General features: G+C 48.7%; 1 protein-coding gene across 3 annotated transcripts in view; it reads left to right on the top strand.

Moving 5' to 3' along the window:
* The window catches only part of MINK1 (misshapen like kinase 1), a 631604-nt gene that overhangs the window by 331975 nt on the left and 283491 nt on the right, over window positions 1-16138 (top strand). For all 3 annotated transcript variants that reach the window (XM_078670621.1, XM_078670619.1, XM_078670620.1), the window contains exons 8-10: window positions 5824-5878; window positions 9062-9140; window positions 15419-15594. In XM_078670621.1, the coding sequence (XP_078526747.1) occupies window positions 5824-5878; window positions 9062-9140; window positions 15419-15594 (310 nt within the window). The remainder of the gene's footprint in view (window positions 1-5823; window positions 5879-9061; window positions 9141-15418; window positions 15595-16138) is intronic.

Raw genomic sequence — 16138 nt, forward strand, 5'->3', positions numbered from 1 at the left:
GTGCACCTGGAGTGTAACTCCCTTCCATAATGTTCTGTCCTAAAGACCTCTGTCAGTAGCTATAAGGAGACAAGTAGCACTTTGCAAGGCTTCCTAATACTAAATAATTTGTTATCATTATTACATTGTCACCAGCTGACTGTCCATGTTGGAATTGTCACATGCTTACATTATGCGTTGGCTGACGCTAATGTGTCCCAAACTCTTTGCTTATTAATCACTGTGAAGGTTTGCTTAAGGCTCTAGTGTAAAGTCGATCAGTTGTTTCAAGCCTCTTGGCTGAACCCTTTTTGAAACACACCGGAGAGGTTGAGAGCAGTACATCAATCTGTATTTGACGATCTGGAGGTGATTTAAGGCTAAAAATAAAAATGCATAGAACAGAACAGTCTGTGAGCAACATGTCAGCATGTGTGTACATCTCTGATCCTTCGCCCTGTTGGATGCACAACCTGCCTACCTTCACAGCCCAGATCAATTTCATGGCTTGTCCCTCACTACCCTCACAAGGATAGTGTAGGCTACCTAGAAGAGGGTAAAATAGTCCCTCCCTTGCATCCAGGACTGATCAGGAGAGCCCCAATAGTTCCTGCTGCTCTATCTTTAATGCCATCTGGATTTTCAGTAGTGTTTCCACCTCGCTTCATGGTGCCAGAGCAACAAGCTTCCAGTTCTGTTTCCGCTCCCTGCAATTTCTACTGCAATCATTTGTATGAGATGTATCTGTCCAGTTCGATCAGTGAAAGCAAACAAAGACTAAAACTCACAGAACACATAATGTAATCAAATGAGAGACTAGGACTGGAACCTCAGTGTTATGGTGATGTGGAGTCTGGGGAGATAACTCACTAGATGGGGAGATAGCTCACCAGATGCGAAGATAGCTCACTAGATGCGGAGATAGCTCACTAGATGCGGAGATAGCTCACTAGATGCGGAGATAGCTCACTAGATGCGGATATATCTCACTAGATGCGGATATATCTCACTAGATGCGGACACATCTCACTAGATGCGGACACATCTCACTAGATGCGGACACATCTCACTAGATGTGGACACATCTCACTGGATGCGGAGATGGCTCACTGGATGCGGAGGTGGCTCACTAGATGCGGAGGTGGCTCGCTAGATGCGGAGGTGGCTCGCTAGATGCGGAGGTGGCTCGCTAGATGCGGAGGTGGCTCGCTAGACGCGGAGGTGGCTCGCTAGATGCGGAGGTGGCTCGCTAGATGCGGAGGTGGCTCGCTAGATGCGGAGGTGGCTCGCTAGATGCGGAGGTGGCTCGCTAGATGCGGAGGTGGCTCGCTAGATGCGGAGGTGGCTCGCTAGATGCGGAGGTGGCTCGCTAGATGCGGAGGTGGCTCGCTTGATGCGGAGGTGGCTCGCTTGATGCGGAGGTGGCTCCCTTGATGCGGAGGTGGCTCGCTTGATGCGGAGGTGGCTCGCTAGATGCGGAGGTGGCTCACTAGATGCGGAGATGGCTCAGCAAGAGGCTGAGCGGAGGTAGCTCTCCAGACGCTGAGCGGAGATAGCTCTCCAGACGCTGAGCGGAGATAGCTCTCCAGACGCTGAGCGGAGAAAGCTCACCAGATGTGAAATTTCCTCTGCAGAGGCGGATATAGCACACCGGAGGTGAAGATAGGTCATCAGAATCGGAGATAGCTCACCAGATGCAGAGATAGCTCACCAGATGCAGAGATAGCTCACCAGACGCTGAGCAGATATAGCTCACCAGACTCTGAATGGAGATAGCTCACCAGCCGCTGAGCGGAGATAGCTCACCAGCCGCTGAGCGGAGATAGCTCACCAGCCGCTGAGCGGAGATAGCTCACCAGCCGCTGAGCGGAGATAGCTCTCCAGCCGCTAAGCGGAAATAGCTCTCCAGACTCTGACCGGAGATAGCTCTCCAGATGCTGAGCGGAGATAGCTCTCCAGACGCTGAGCGGAGATAGCTCTCCAGGCGCTAAGCGGGATAGCTCTCCAGAAGCTGAGCGGAGATAGCTCTCCAGGCGCTGTGCGGATATAGCTCTCCAGGCGCTGTGCGGAGATAGCTCTCCAGACGCTGTGCGGAGATAGCTCCCAGACGCTGAGCGGAGATAGCTCTCCAGGCGCTGTGCGGATATAGCTCTCCAGGCGCTGTGCGGAGATAGCTCTCCAGACGCTGTGCGGAGATAGCTCCCAGACGCTGAGCGGAGATAGCTTTCCAGACGCTGAGCGGAGACAGCTCTCCAGGCGTGAAATTTTTTCTGCAGAGGCAGATATAGCACACCAGAGGTAAGATGGGTCATCAGAATCGGAGTTAGGTCACCAGAGCAGAGATAGCTCACCAGATGCGTAGATAGCTCACCAGACGCTGGGCGCAGATAGCTCACCAGACGCTGGGCAGAGATAGCTCACCAGACGCTGGGCGGAGATAGCTCACCAGACGCTGGGCGGAGAAAGCTCACCAGACGCTGAGAAGAGATAGCTCACCAGACGCTGAGTGGAGACAGCTCAACAGACGCTGGGCGGAGATAGCTCACCAGCAACTGAGCGGCGATAGCTCACCAGATGCTGAGCGGCGATAGCTCACCAGCCGCTGAGCGGAGATAGCTCACCAGCCGCTGAGCGGAGATAGCTCACCAGCCGCTGAGCGGAGATAGCTCACCAGCCGCTGAGCGGAGATAGCTCACCAGCCGCTGAGCGGAGATAGCTCACCAGCCGCTGAGCGGAGATAGCTCACCAGCCGCTGAGCGGAGATAGCTCACCAGCCGCTGAGCGGAGATAGCTCTCCAGACACTGACCAGAGAAAGCTCACCAGATGTGAAATTTCCTCTGCAGAGGCGGATATAGCACACCTGAGGTGACGATAGGTCATCAGAATCGGAGTTAGCTCACCAGATGCAGAGATAGCTCACCAGATGCAGAGATAGCTCACCAGACGCTGAGCAGATATAGCTCACCAGACGCTGATCGGAGATAGCTCATCAGACGCTGATCGGAGATAGTTCTCCAGACGCTGATCGGAGATAGCTCTCCAGATGCTAAGCGGAGATAGCTCTCCAGACGCTGAGCGGAGATAGCTCTCCAGACTCTGAGCGGAGATAGCTCTCCAGACTCTGAGCGGAGATAGCTCTCCAGACGCTGAGCGGAGATAGCTCTCCAGACGCTGAGCGGAGATAGCTCTCCAGGCGTGAAATTTCCTCTGCAGAGGCAGATATAGCACACCAGAGGTAAGATAGGTCATCAGAATCGGAGTTAGGTCACCAGAGCAGAGATAGCTCACCAGATGCGTAGATAGCTCAACAGACGCTCAGCGGAGATAGCTCACCAGACGCTGAGCGGAGATAACTCACCAGCCGCTGAGCGGAGATAGCTCACTAGCTGCTGAGCGGAGATAGCTCACCAGACGCTGGACGGAGATAGCTCACCAGCCGCTGAGCGGAGATAGCTCACCAGCCGCTGAGCGGAGATAGCTCACCAGCCGCTGAGCGGAGATAGCTCACCAGACGCTGAGCGGAGATAGCTCACCAGACCCTGAGCGGAGATAGCTCACGAGACGCTGAGCGGAGATAGCTCACCAGACGCTGAGCGGAGATAGCTCACCAGACCCTGAGTGGAGATTCACAGCAGAGGTGAAGATAGGTCATCAGAAGCTAAGTTAGGTCACCAGAGGCGGAGTTAGGTCACCAGAGGCGGAGTTAGGTCACCAGAGGCAGAGATAGCTCACCAGATGCAGAATAAAAGTCACAGAATGTAGTGATATTGGATCCCTAAACACACAGATAATAGCTCGCTGAATCTGAGAGCTATAAGTAGGCTGAGGGTTTTTAGGTTTAAACCTATAATAACTGATAAAACCCCACTGGAAGAGAAATAGCCCTCACCAGTGAAAACATATAAACACTGAAAAAACACCTGCACAACCACCAACTAAATGCCATTCAAATAAAGGAAAAAGAGAGTGAAAGAGTCATTTATTTTCTTCCTGACGGGGCCAATACAATGTAACATTGTTATACAAGCTAGCAGTAACAAAGCCTAGGCTAACATTATTCTGCTTGAGTTTTGTTGTTTAGGGATGCCACTAAAATTTTGTTTCTTGTTCCTTTTGCTTTTTTCAGTTTTGTGGTCTTTGGTCTAAAGATGCAGGGGTTAGAAGCCTGTTTTAGGTCTTGTTTGATTATTTTATAAACTGTAGAGAATTAGGAAATATCAAAATCATATTTGGTATTTTGGCTGCGTTTGATTCTTTCACTGTTAGGTAAAATCGCTTGTTTCATAAGAAGCTTTCCTGATATGTGTAATCACATTTACCCACCGAGAATGGGTAAAAACCCTTAATACATCAGCCCACAGTTTCTAGTGGGTCTGTATTGACAGTAGGTGAATTGCCAACACCTCAGGATTTAAACATTTAATGCAAGGTATAGTGACAAGTATATGTATAAAGAGCGCTATCACCAAGCATCAAGGATATTGATGAAAACGTGACAACAGACTTTTTGGAAAACATGGAACGCAGTGTCAATTGGAATGCTCTGCAAAAAATGTTCTCTCCAAGTTCAACAAAGATTGGAGTGATATTGTTTGTATTTGCAGTGATTCAGCTACATATATGAAAAAGTTGTGTGATGACCTGTCAAAACTGATACCTGAGCTGAAGTGATTCCCTGTAGGAGAGCCTTGCCACTTGTTAGATGGTATGCTGAAAACATCTTTGCAATCTTCAGAGTTAATGAGGGATGCTATTGACTTTTTAGTCCATTCTGGTGCACTGTTTCCTTATGCAGAGGAACTAAAACGCAAAGATTTATGATTTTGTGCTTTGTGGGGCATAAAAAAAGAGACATCTCAACTGGGTCCCTTAGCTTATGGTTCTCACTCCAAGGGGCTATGAATGCTATATTATCCATGTGGCAACCGTTTACAGAATGTTTGCTGAGTGATGGTGCCAAAGGCACGAAATGTGAGGATTCTTGGTCGCATAAACATTGTGATGTGAAAAAAGTGCACTCTACTGCATTATTAGATTTTTACAGGAAAACATAACTTCTGTAGTGGACATAATAAAAAAAACTAGAGCTTGAAAAAAGCCTTGTCTGCCAAGCGTTCGGCATAATTGGTGTAGAAGTAAAACCTCTCCTTTAGAGTAGACTGGGTGACACCTTTAGTGACTTTGGCACAGCAACCAGTATTGGCAGGGAAAGCTATGTCAGTGACCAGAGTTAACAAATTGTGTACTGGCTGTTTCGGAGTTGCCTGTCTCAAGTGCTAATGTTGAGAGGGCCTTTTCACAGAAGTTAACATGGGAAGGAAAGGGCGAGCGCACATGACCAAAGACTCACTGAAGAAGTATTGTATGGTGTATTACAATAGGTTTAATTTGCAAAACTCTATTTGGACCTCATATACACTATACGTACTGTGTCTATATATTATGTTCTATAAATGCAGAAAGCAAGCAATAATAAAAGCAAAATGTTCCATAAACACCGGAAAAACACTTTTTCTGTTGTTTTTAGTGGCGCGAAAATGTGTAATCACTGATAACAACTGTTTTTTAGGGTATTGAAAACACTGGAAAAAAAACACCAGAATTTACCAAAGATAGAAACTGAAAACAGGAAAGCCTAGATATAAGGCACTGAAAGCAGAGCAATAGCTCTCTGGTAGAAGAGATTAAGCTCAAATAAGGCTTTGTTAACTTGGAAGGAGCTTGAGGCTCCAGCAGTGAGAGGCTCATCACTGAATACACAACGGTCTGTATTGTCAATAATTGAATTGTGTAATTGTTGGTGTGGACTCTTGTGCTAAGTGTGCTCTCCTTTCTGCCCACAGAGTGACATCTGGTCTCTGGGAATCACAGCCATTGAGATGGCAGAGGGAGCTCCACGTAAGTTGTCCCAGCCACAGCTGAGGCCGCTCTGCTGCTTCTCCTCCCTTTTCTCTCTGCTTGTTGTTGTAGTGTGTAGAGCCCTGACCTAATGAGTATCTGCCTTCAAAGGGATGGCCTGGTTCTTATTTTAGCAAATTGATGCAAACCCTTATGGATGAAGTGGACTGAGATTACATTTGTGTGTTTGCTGGAGCTCCGGAGTCCTCCCACAGGAAGCAGGGGATGTTCCGCTAGTAAAATGACAAGTGCCAGGATGCGTGAAATATAAAGGATAGCTTGATAAGCATCTCAGACCTAGCGCCCCCCGCCCCATTCCAAGGCCCCCTGTGAAGTAATCAGGACAGTACCAGCCTCTCTCCCTCTCTGCTCTGTCTCCACCTCATCCCTTCTTGGTCCTCTTCTGCTCCTCTCCTCCATGCCACACCTTTCCATCACCCCACTTCATCTATCCTGCGTCTGTCTCGCGCTCTCATCTCTCTCTGCTTCTGTTTCACTCTCTCCTTCTCTGTCCCTCTCTCTCCTTCTCTGTCCCTCTCTCTCCTTCTCTGTCCCTCTCTCTCCTTCTCTGTCCCTCTCTCTCCGTCTCTGTCCCTCTCTCTCCGTCTCTGTCCCTCTCTCTCCTTCTCTGTCTCTCTCTCTCCTTCTCTGTCCCTCTCTCTCCTTCTCTGTCCCTCTCTCTCCTTCTCTGTCTCTCTCTCTCCTTCTCTGTCCCTCTCTCTCCTTCTCTGTCCCTCTCTCTCCTTCTCTGTCCCTCTCTCTCCTTCTCTGTCCCTCTCTCTCCTTCTCTGTCCCTCTCTCTCCTTCTCTGTCCCTCTCTCTCCTTCTCTGTCCCTCTCTCTCCTTCTCTGTCTCTCTCTCTCTCTCCTTCTCTGTCCCTCTCTCTCCTTCTCTGTCCCTCTCTCTCCTTCTCTGTCCCTCTCTCTCCTTCTCTGTCCCTCTCGCTCCTTCTCTGTCCCTCTCTCTCCTTCTCTGTCTCTCTCTCCTTCTCTGTCTCTCTCTCCTTCTCTGTCCCTCTCTCTATACCCGAGTACAGCCCTCTGCCTTGTTCTCTATCTGCCTTGCTTCTCTCTATTTCTCCATTCTGTGCACATCACCTTTTTGTATTTCATCTCTCTCTGTAGGGCCCTATTACATGGTTTCTTATCACTTTCTTACCAGTCATTAAATCAGTTTCCATCTCTCAGATTCACTTTCTGTGTACCCCACCAACCTCTGCCGCCTCTTTCACCCCTGCTTCTTTTCTCACTCCTCTTTCTCTCTCATACCTCACTTCACCCCACCACTGCCTCTTTACATCTCTGTGTACCTATGTCTCAATCACTGCACTCTACAGTAGCTGTGTACTTCACCTCTCTTTCTGTACACTGTACCCTGCTTTCAAAAGCTCACTCAGCTCTCTACCTCCCTCTGTGCCCATCTATACCTCTCTACCATTCTACTCCCGCTCTCTATACCTCCCTCGTGCCCATCTATACCTCTCAACCATTCTACTCCCGCTCTCTATACCTCCCTCATGCCCATCTATACCTCTCTACCATTCTACTCCTACTCTCTACCTCCCTCGGTGCCCATCTATACCTCTCTACCATTTTACTCCCTCTCTCTACCTCCCTCGGTGCCCATCTATACCTCTCTACCATTCTACTCCCACTCTCTACCTCCCTCGGTGCCCATCTATACCCCTCTACCATTCTACTCCCTTTCTCTACCTCCCCCGGTGCCCATCTATACCTCTCTACCAATCTACTCCCTCTCTCTACCTCCCTCTGTACCCATCTATACCTCTCCCCCATTCTACTCCCGCTCTCTACCGCAACTCCCTCTGCATCTCTGTCTCTGCGCCTCACTCCGCACTGTACCTCCTCATCAATACCTCTCTACCATTATATTCCCTTTCTCTACCTCCCTCGGTGCCCATCTATACCTCTCTACCATTCTACTCCCTCTCTCTACCTCCCTCTGTACCCATCTATACCTCTCTCCCATTCTACTTCCGCTCTCTACCTCAACTCTCTCTGCATCCCTGTCTCTGCGCCTCACTCCGCACTGTACCTCCTCATCTATACCTCTCTACCATTATACTCCTGCTCTCTACCTCAACTCTCTCCACATAATCCCTGCCTCTGTGCCTCGCTCCTTGCTCTACCTCCCTCTGTGCTCATCTCTACATCTTTCCCACTCTCTACCTCAACTCTCTCTGCATCCCCCGTCTCTGTGCCTCAATCCTCTGTTTCCATCTGACCTCCCTGTATTTCTCCCGCATCTACCTCTACTTACTCGCATTCTGATCGCCTCTCTGGCTCTCTACTTTGCCTTTCTTTGACCCGCTACACTGTACCTCACTGTTGCACTTCTTACTGTACATCTCCACCCCATCTGTACTTTGTATCCCTCTATACGCCTCTCACAACCTCGCCGTTCTACGTGTCTGCATGTATCTGTCTCTACCTCACCTCTCGATACATGACTGCTCTCTGCACCTCCCCCTTCAGTGCAGCCCTTCCCATCCCCTACAATCCCTTCATTCTCTACCTGGCAGCTACTGTCTCCTCAGAGAAGTTTACGTATAGTACTGTTTGACTGGTTTGTGCCGAGTAAGGGGAGCTTTCTGCTGGTTCTGCGTGGCCCCATTTCTGAAAGTTTAACGTATATTCAGTGTTATTTGGCATCCTGGGAGCTTGAAGATGCTGCAAATGAGAAATAATAGTGCCCTCCAAAGTGTTGTGCCCAAAGCCCCAGTACTTAGGATGGCTCTGGGTTAATGTGCTACTTCTCAGCAGTGAATGTTCAGCCCCCTGGCCCTCACTCCTGCTTGCTAAATACTCTTATAATAATGCACTGTGTGTTGTCTGTTGTGCTGGTGTCCCTTGCAGATCACAGAGTGTCTTGTGTTGAGTCCATTGATGTGCTGCACCTTGTGGTGGGCGTTGACTTGCAATGGGAAGCTGGTTGAGGTTGGCATAAGGATACCTGACTGGTGAATGTTGACTCGCCGTACCTGGCTATCTATAGATGTTCAATGTTCATTTGCGGCATCTGGCTGCTTGATTTTGACTTGGAATGCTGGACTTGACAATGAGGGCTTCGCCTTGAGCACTGTATGTTTTTTTACATTTCACTACATATTGGGTCCCAAGGATACTGTCTTTGCCAATGCTGGGTGTTTCTTTTCCTCCACAGCTCTGTGCGACATGCACCCAATGAGAGCCCTGTTCCTTATCCCCCGGAATCCACCTCCGAAGCTGAAATCCAAGAAGTGGTAGGTGCCTTTCTTCCTATCCTTTGTTTGACCTCTGAATCCGTGCTTGGTATGGGGTGGAAACCAGAAGTGAACGTCAGGTCCTTGGGACTAAACTGAGTCGCATATTTATGTACTATTTACATTCTTACCCATCTTGACTACCTTTTTGTTTGCATGTTCATATATTTGTTATCTAATGGAGCATATGAACTTGGCGTACCCAAGGTGGTATAACTGGTATATTTTTCTTATTGATGGGGCAATGTGAGATGTGCCTACACCCGTGGATATGGTTATTGTTAAACCGGAAGAGTCTTTGCTATGTGATTTCACACCTTAAATAACATTTACAGAGAGTCTGCAGTACTGTCCTGCTGCTGCCTCCCTATAGTTTCTATTGTACAACAGATCTGTGAAGGCTAGGGAATGAAGCATGGGGAAGTCTCCTTGGGTGAACAAGACTCCCTGGAACAGCTTCCACCTCCTGTGAGTCCCCTTGGGTGAATCAGGCTCTCTGTAACTTCTTCCACCTCCTGTGAGTCCCCTTGGGTGAATCAGGCTCTCTGTAACTGCTTCCACCTCCTGTGAGTCCCCTTGGGTGAATCAGGCTCTCTGGAGCAGCTTCCACCTCCTGTGAGTCCCCTTGGGTGAATCAGGCTCTCGGGAACTGCTTCCACCGCCTGTGAGTCCCCTTGGGTGAATCAGGCTCCCCGGAATATCTTCTACCTCCTCCGAGTCCCCTTGGGTGAATCAGGCTCTCTGGAGCAGCTCCCACCTCCTGTGAGTCCCCTTGGGTGAATCAGGCTCCCCGGAATATCTTCTACCTCCTCCGAGTCCCCTTGGGTGAATCAGGCTCTCTGGAGCAGCTTCCACCTCCTGCGAGTCCCTTTGGGTAAATCGGGCTCTCGGGAACTGCTTCCACCTCCTGTGAGTCCCTTTGGGTGAATCGGGCTCTCGGGAACTGCTTCCACCGCCTGTGAGTCCCTTTGGGTGAATCAGGCTCTCGGGAACTTCTTCCACCTCCTGTGAGTCCCCTTGGGTGAATCAGGCTGTCTGGAACAGCTTCTACCTCTTGTGAGTATCTTTGGGTGAAACATGCTCTCTGGAACAGCGTTGTACCCCCCCTGAGTCCCCTTGGGTGAATCAGGCTCTCTGGAGCTGCTTCTACCTCTTGTGTGTCCCCTTGCGTGCACAAGGCTCTCCGGAACAGCTTCTACCTCCTCTGAGTCCCCTTGCGTGAATCAGGCCGTTTGGAACAGCTTTTTTCTTCAGTGAGTCTCCTTGGGTGAATCAGGCTCCCTGGAGCTGCTTATACCTCTTGTGAGTCCCCTTGGGTGATCAAGGATCTCTAGAACAGCTTACACCTCCTGTGAGTCCCCTTGGATGAATCAGGCTCTCTGGAGCTGCTTCTGCCTCCTGTGAGTCCCCTTGGGTGAATAAGGCTCTCTGGAGCTGTTTCTGCCTTCTCTGAGTCCCCTTGGGTGAATCAGACTCACTAGAACAGCTTCTACCTCCTTTAACTCCCCTTGGGTGAATCAGGCTCTCTGGAGCAGCTTCCACCTCCTGTGAGTCCCCTTGGGTGAATCAGGCTCCCCGGAATATCTTCTACCTCCTCCTGTGAGTCCCCTTGGGTGAATCAGGCTCTTGGGAACTGCTTCCACCTCCTGTGAGTCTCCTTGGGCAAATAAGGCTGTCTGGAACAGCTTCTACCTCCCGCCTGTGAGTCCCTTTGGGTGAAACAGGCTCTCCGGAACAGCGTTGTACCTCCCCTGAGTCCCCTTGGGTGAATCAGGCTCTCTGGAGCTGCTTCTACCTCGTGTGTCCCCTTGCGTGCACAAGGCTCTCCGGAACAGCTTCTACCTCCTCTGAGTCCCCTTGCGTGAATCAGGCCGTCTGGAACAACTTTTTTCTTCAGTGAGTCTCCTTGGGTGAATCAGGCTCTCTGGAGCTGCTTCTACCTCTTGTGAGTCCCCTTGGGTGATCAAGGATCTCTAGAACAGCTTACACCTCCTGTGAGTCCCCTTGGGTGAATCAGGCTCTCTGGAGCTGCTTCTGCCTCCTCTGAGTCCCCTTGGGTGAATAAGGCTCTCTGGAGCTGCTTCTGCCTTCTCTGAGTCCCCTTGGGTGAATCAGACTCACTAGAACAGCTTCTACCTCCTTTACCTCCCCTTGGGTGAATCAGGCTGTCTGGAACAGCTTCTACCTCTTGTGAGTCCCCTTGGGTGAATCAAGCTCTCTGTAAGTGCTTCTACCTCCTGCGAGTCCAGTTGGGTGAATCAGGCTCTCTGGGACTGCTTCCACCTCCGGTGAGCCCCCTTGGGTGAATCAGGCCGTCTGGAACAGCTTCTTTCTTCAGTGAGTCCCCTTGGGTAAATAAAGCTGTCTGGAACTGCTTCTACCTCCTGTGAGTCCCCTTGTGTGAATCAAGCTCTCTGTAACTGCTTCTACCTCCTGTGAGTCCCCATGTGTGAATCAAGCTCTCAGTAACTGCTTCTACCTCCTGTGAGTCCCCTTGTGTGAATCAAGCTCTCTGTTACTGCTTCTACCTCCTGTGAGTCCCCTTGTGTGAATCAAGCTCTCAGTAACTGCTTCTACCTCCTGTGAGTCCCCTTGTGTGAATCAAGCTATCTGTTACTGCTTCTACCTCCTGTGAGTCCCCTTGGGCGAATCAAGCTCTCAGTAACTGCTTCTACCTCCTGTGAGTCCCCTTGTGTGAATCAAGCTATCTGTTACTGCTTCTACCTCCTGTGAGTCCCCTTGTGTGAATCAAGCTCTCAGTAACTGCTTCTACCTCCTGTGAGTCCCCTTGTGTGAATCAAGCTCTCAGTAACTGCTTCTACCTCCTGTGAGTCCCCTTGTGTGAATCAAGCTCTCAGTAACTGCTTCTACCTCCTGTGAATCCCCTTGTGTGAATCAAGCTATCTGTTACTGCTTCTACCTCCTGTGAGTCCCCTTGTGTGAATCAAGCTCTCAGTAACTGCTTCTACCTCCTGTGAGTCCCCTTGTGTGAATCAAGCTCTCAGTAACTGCATCTACCTCTTGTGAATCCCTTTGGGTGAAACAGGCTCTCGGGAAGAGCGTTGTGCCTCCCACGAGTCTCCTTGAGTGAATCAGGCTGTCTGGAACTGCTTTTACTTTCTGTGAGTCCTCATTGGTTGAGCCGTCTCTCTGGAATTCCTCCTACTTCCTGTGAGCTCTTTGGTAGCGCAGTCTTCCTGAATATGCTTGTACCTCGTGTGATCCTCAGTGGTGGAGCAGTCTCTCTGGATCTGCTCTTATTTTCTGAGAGTCCTCATTGACTGAGCAGTCTCCTGGATCTGCTTGTACCTCCTGTAATCCTCAGTGGTGGACAGTACCTCAGATATGATTCTGCAGATCTGTGCTCGGATAATGGGTTTTCTGAAACTGCTTCTACTGCCTGTGATCCTCAGTGATGTAGGAGTTTCTCTGGACTTGCGTCTACTGCCTGAAAGTCCTTGTTGGTGGAGCAGTCTCTGGATTTGCTTCTGTTTCCTGCAAATCCTCTTTGTGGAGAAGTCGCTATATATACGTCAGTCTCCTGTAAACCTCACTGGTGGAGCAGTCTATCTGGATCATCTGCTTCTACTTCCTTTGAATCCTAGGCGGTGGAGCAGTCTCTGTGGATCTGCTTCTTTTTCCTGTGTGTCCCCATTGGTGGAGCAGTCTCTGTGGATCTGCTTCTTTTTCCTGTGTGTCCCCATTGGTGGAGCAGTCTCTGTGGATCTGCTTCTTTTTCCTGTGTGTCCCCATTGGTGGAGCAGTCTCTCTGGATCTGCTTCTTTTTCCTGTGTGTCCCCATTGGTGGAGCAGTCTCTGTGGATCTGCTTCTGCTTCCTGCGTGTCCTCATTGGTGGAGCAGTCTCTCTGGATCTGCTTCTTTTTCCTGCGTGTTCTCATTGGTGGAGCAGTCTCTCTGGATCTACATCTACCTGCTGTGATGATCCTCAGTGGTGGTGGTGTCTCTCTGGGGCTTGTGTCTTGCAAGTCCTTGTAGGTGGAGCAGTTTCTGTGGAACTCCTACTGCTGGTGACCCTCACTAGTGAAGCTGTCTCTCTGGATCTGCTGCAGCTTCCTGGGAGTCCTCATTGGCAGAGCAGTCTCTTTGAATCTTCTTCTGCTGCCTGTGAGTCCCCTCTGGAGAATTGAGCACTCTGGATCTGGACTCTGTCATCTTCAGTGGTAGGTCAGTCTCTCTGGATCTTCATCTAATTCCTGTGAATCCTCAGTGGGAAATGTAGGTGAAAGGTTAGGTGACTCCCCAGGCTTATATCTGGGTACATTACAAAACATAACAGCATAGGGTGGAAACTCATATAATCGTTTCTTATGTGTACGGCTCTAATATTATTAGCTCGGTATGATTGTGATAGAACAAAAGTACCTCTTGATACTATAAAGGCTCGAGCCCCCTGCCATACACACGATTCTCAACGTACTACACAATGCTGTATCCCTGGTGACATGGTGCAGCATCAGCAATAAGAGTGATTCTTATCACATGGTGCCCAGGTTTATTAATCCCCAATAGTTCAAGACAGAGGCATCAGGTGATGTCTTACACCATTGCAACATGCTCGTTTCTGTCACCGTCGACTGAGATTCTGTACCCTGTGCGGGATGAAGAGTGCCAAGAGATACTTCAAAAGCAGGGTGGAGGCAAGGCCGCTTAATCGTGTGTGTAAATGAGTCCAAAGCTTCATGTGATGTTCTACTTGGTAAATACAGAGATTTCCAACATCGGGCCTGCGCACCTCAGTAGAGTCAGTACTTTTAGGAGGAAGACTTTAAAATTGGGTGATCATGGAGGAACATGAGACGTGAGTCGGCATAGGAAGATGTTTAGATGCCTTTCAAGTCTCAGGTTAATAAGGCACCTCATCCAACCATGTTAAAGACACTGAAGAGACTGATCAATCCTAGAAGTGGTATTGACATGGCAAATTCTGCCTGTTGACCCAAGTCATCTCTGTCGATGTTCTATTCCGAAGTTTTGAATCTTCTGTGGGGCAATTTAGACATCCATCTTCGGATCTAACTTCATTTCTTTACTGAACGTCAAATCAATTCACTGTCCTCTCCCTGTTTACTAGTGAGCGCATAGGGCAGAGATTATGAACTAGGTGTCGGAAGGCCATATCATCTTGTTCTTGCTAGCTGTTAACAATGTGTGGCATTTTGGATCTTTGCTGGGAAAGCGTAAGAGTTGGACATAAAAAAAGCTGTTGAGGTTCAGAAAGCTCTGTAGCAAGATGAGGGTGAATGCTTGAAGCCCTGCCTTTGGAACTAAGTTTTGTGGCCGTTATTACAGACACCTGCATTGATCCTCTGCACCTCCTGATTCTTAAAACATAACCCGGAGTCTGTGGTGCTGGTGGAGGAAGCTGTTACGAACAACCGATAAATACAAAACCACACAAGGCTGAAAATAGGTCTTCTCAGTACCCAGAAGCTCCATGCTGCACTGAAGCCTCACATTTAGTATTTCAACAGTAAAGCACCGGAGGGGAAAGTTTCTTTCAGCCGTATCAAAAATATGTTTTTATTTCATAATAAATATATTTTCTTAAAACCAATCACACTTCAAAGCAGTGTCCATGCTGACACGTTTCGAGCTTACAAAAAATCTCTTCATCAGGGACTTATGCGGGTGTCCTACTAAAATGTGTTCACATTTGGTGTGAGGTCAGCGTTAAAAAAAATGCAGTAAGCGATAAGCAGCAGTTGATTCACGCTCCAAAAAGTGTCTGGAGATTGTTGTCTCTCAAAAAGACATTACAGTCATTTGAGTTAAGAATAAGTTAGAATGTACTAGAAAATTAATGAAAAATTACAAAGGTACAAAATCCAGGAAACCAAATATAGACATGATATTTAATCTTAATTTGGCTTTCTTATTCACAGCCTGCGTAATTGAGTCATCTGCTGGACATACAGGCGTGTGTGTGTGTGTGATGTCTGCTTGTATAAACCGCGGCATCACGCGCTGCTGCCTGTTATCATTAGCTGAGGCTAATGTTCAGGTAAGGATACAGAACACCTTGGCTTTAGATTCCCTGTATCTTGTAATATTCCTATAACTAGTTGTTTTCAGTAAAATATATGCAATATGATATTGATTTTAAGATTACAAGGCCTGAAAGTAGTGACAGGTAATTCACACTTCAAATGCAAAGAACTGAACATTTGCGGACTAGAGGGTGTTTGTGGCCTGCAGTGACCCCTATCAGCTGTCATTTTCTGTTGTTTTAGTGTTTCTGTTTTCCTGTTCGTTACAGGTCTAAGAAGTTTATTGATTTCATTGATACCTGCCTGATCAAAAACTATATGAGCCGTCCACCCACGGAGCAGCTCTTGAAGTACCCCTTCATCAGAGACCAGCCCACCGAGCGGCAGGTCCGAATCCAGCTCAAGGACCACATTGACCGGTCGCGGAAGAAGCGCGGGGAGAAAGGTAGAGATTTAATAGCTGACTTCAGGCATGAATCTGGGAACTTTTGCAGCATCTTGTCACGGGCAGCACCTTTTCATGGCAGCATCTTGGCATGGGCAGTGTTTTGAGCAGAATCTTGTCACAGGCAGCATTTTGTCAAGGGCAGCAGCATCTTGTCTCGGGCAGCTTCTTGAAATTATTTGATCTCAGCGCTGCCCACCTTTGTCCATCATCTCTTTGTCCTTCCACATGAATGTGATTTGTAGAGCTCATACACCACAGTACTCGCTCATTCAGCTCCACACTGATTACGGAGCTGAGCGATTGGGCACTCGATTTGAACCTCCTGTTTCTTTGTGGCAGTGGAAGTACTTTGATGTCGCTGACACATCTCGCTACAGAACCATGCTTAGCTCCAAGCTGAGAAAATACAGCCTCACTTTTTTAATAGACCTTTGTGTGAGGTTGTGAATCAAGACAAACAAATGGAGATGATGGACGGAGCGCTAAAACTTTTCAGACACTCACCCCCAGTCACAGATCTGGGTTGAATCCATCATCATTC

This window comes from Lissotriton helveticus, chromosome 12, assembly GCF_964261635.1.
Source record: "Lissotriton helveticus chromosome 12, aLisHel1.1, whole genome shotgun sequence".
In the NCBI taxonomy this organism is placed as follows: Eukaryota; Metazoa; Chordata; class Amphibia; order Caudata; family Salamandridae; genus Lissotriton; species Lissotriton helveticus.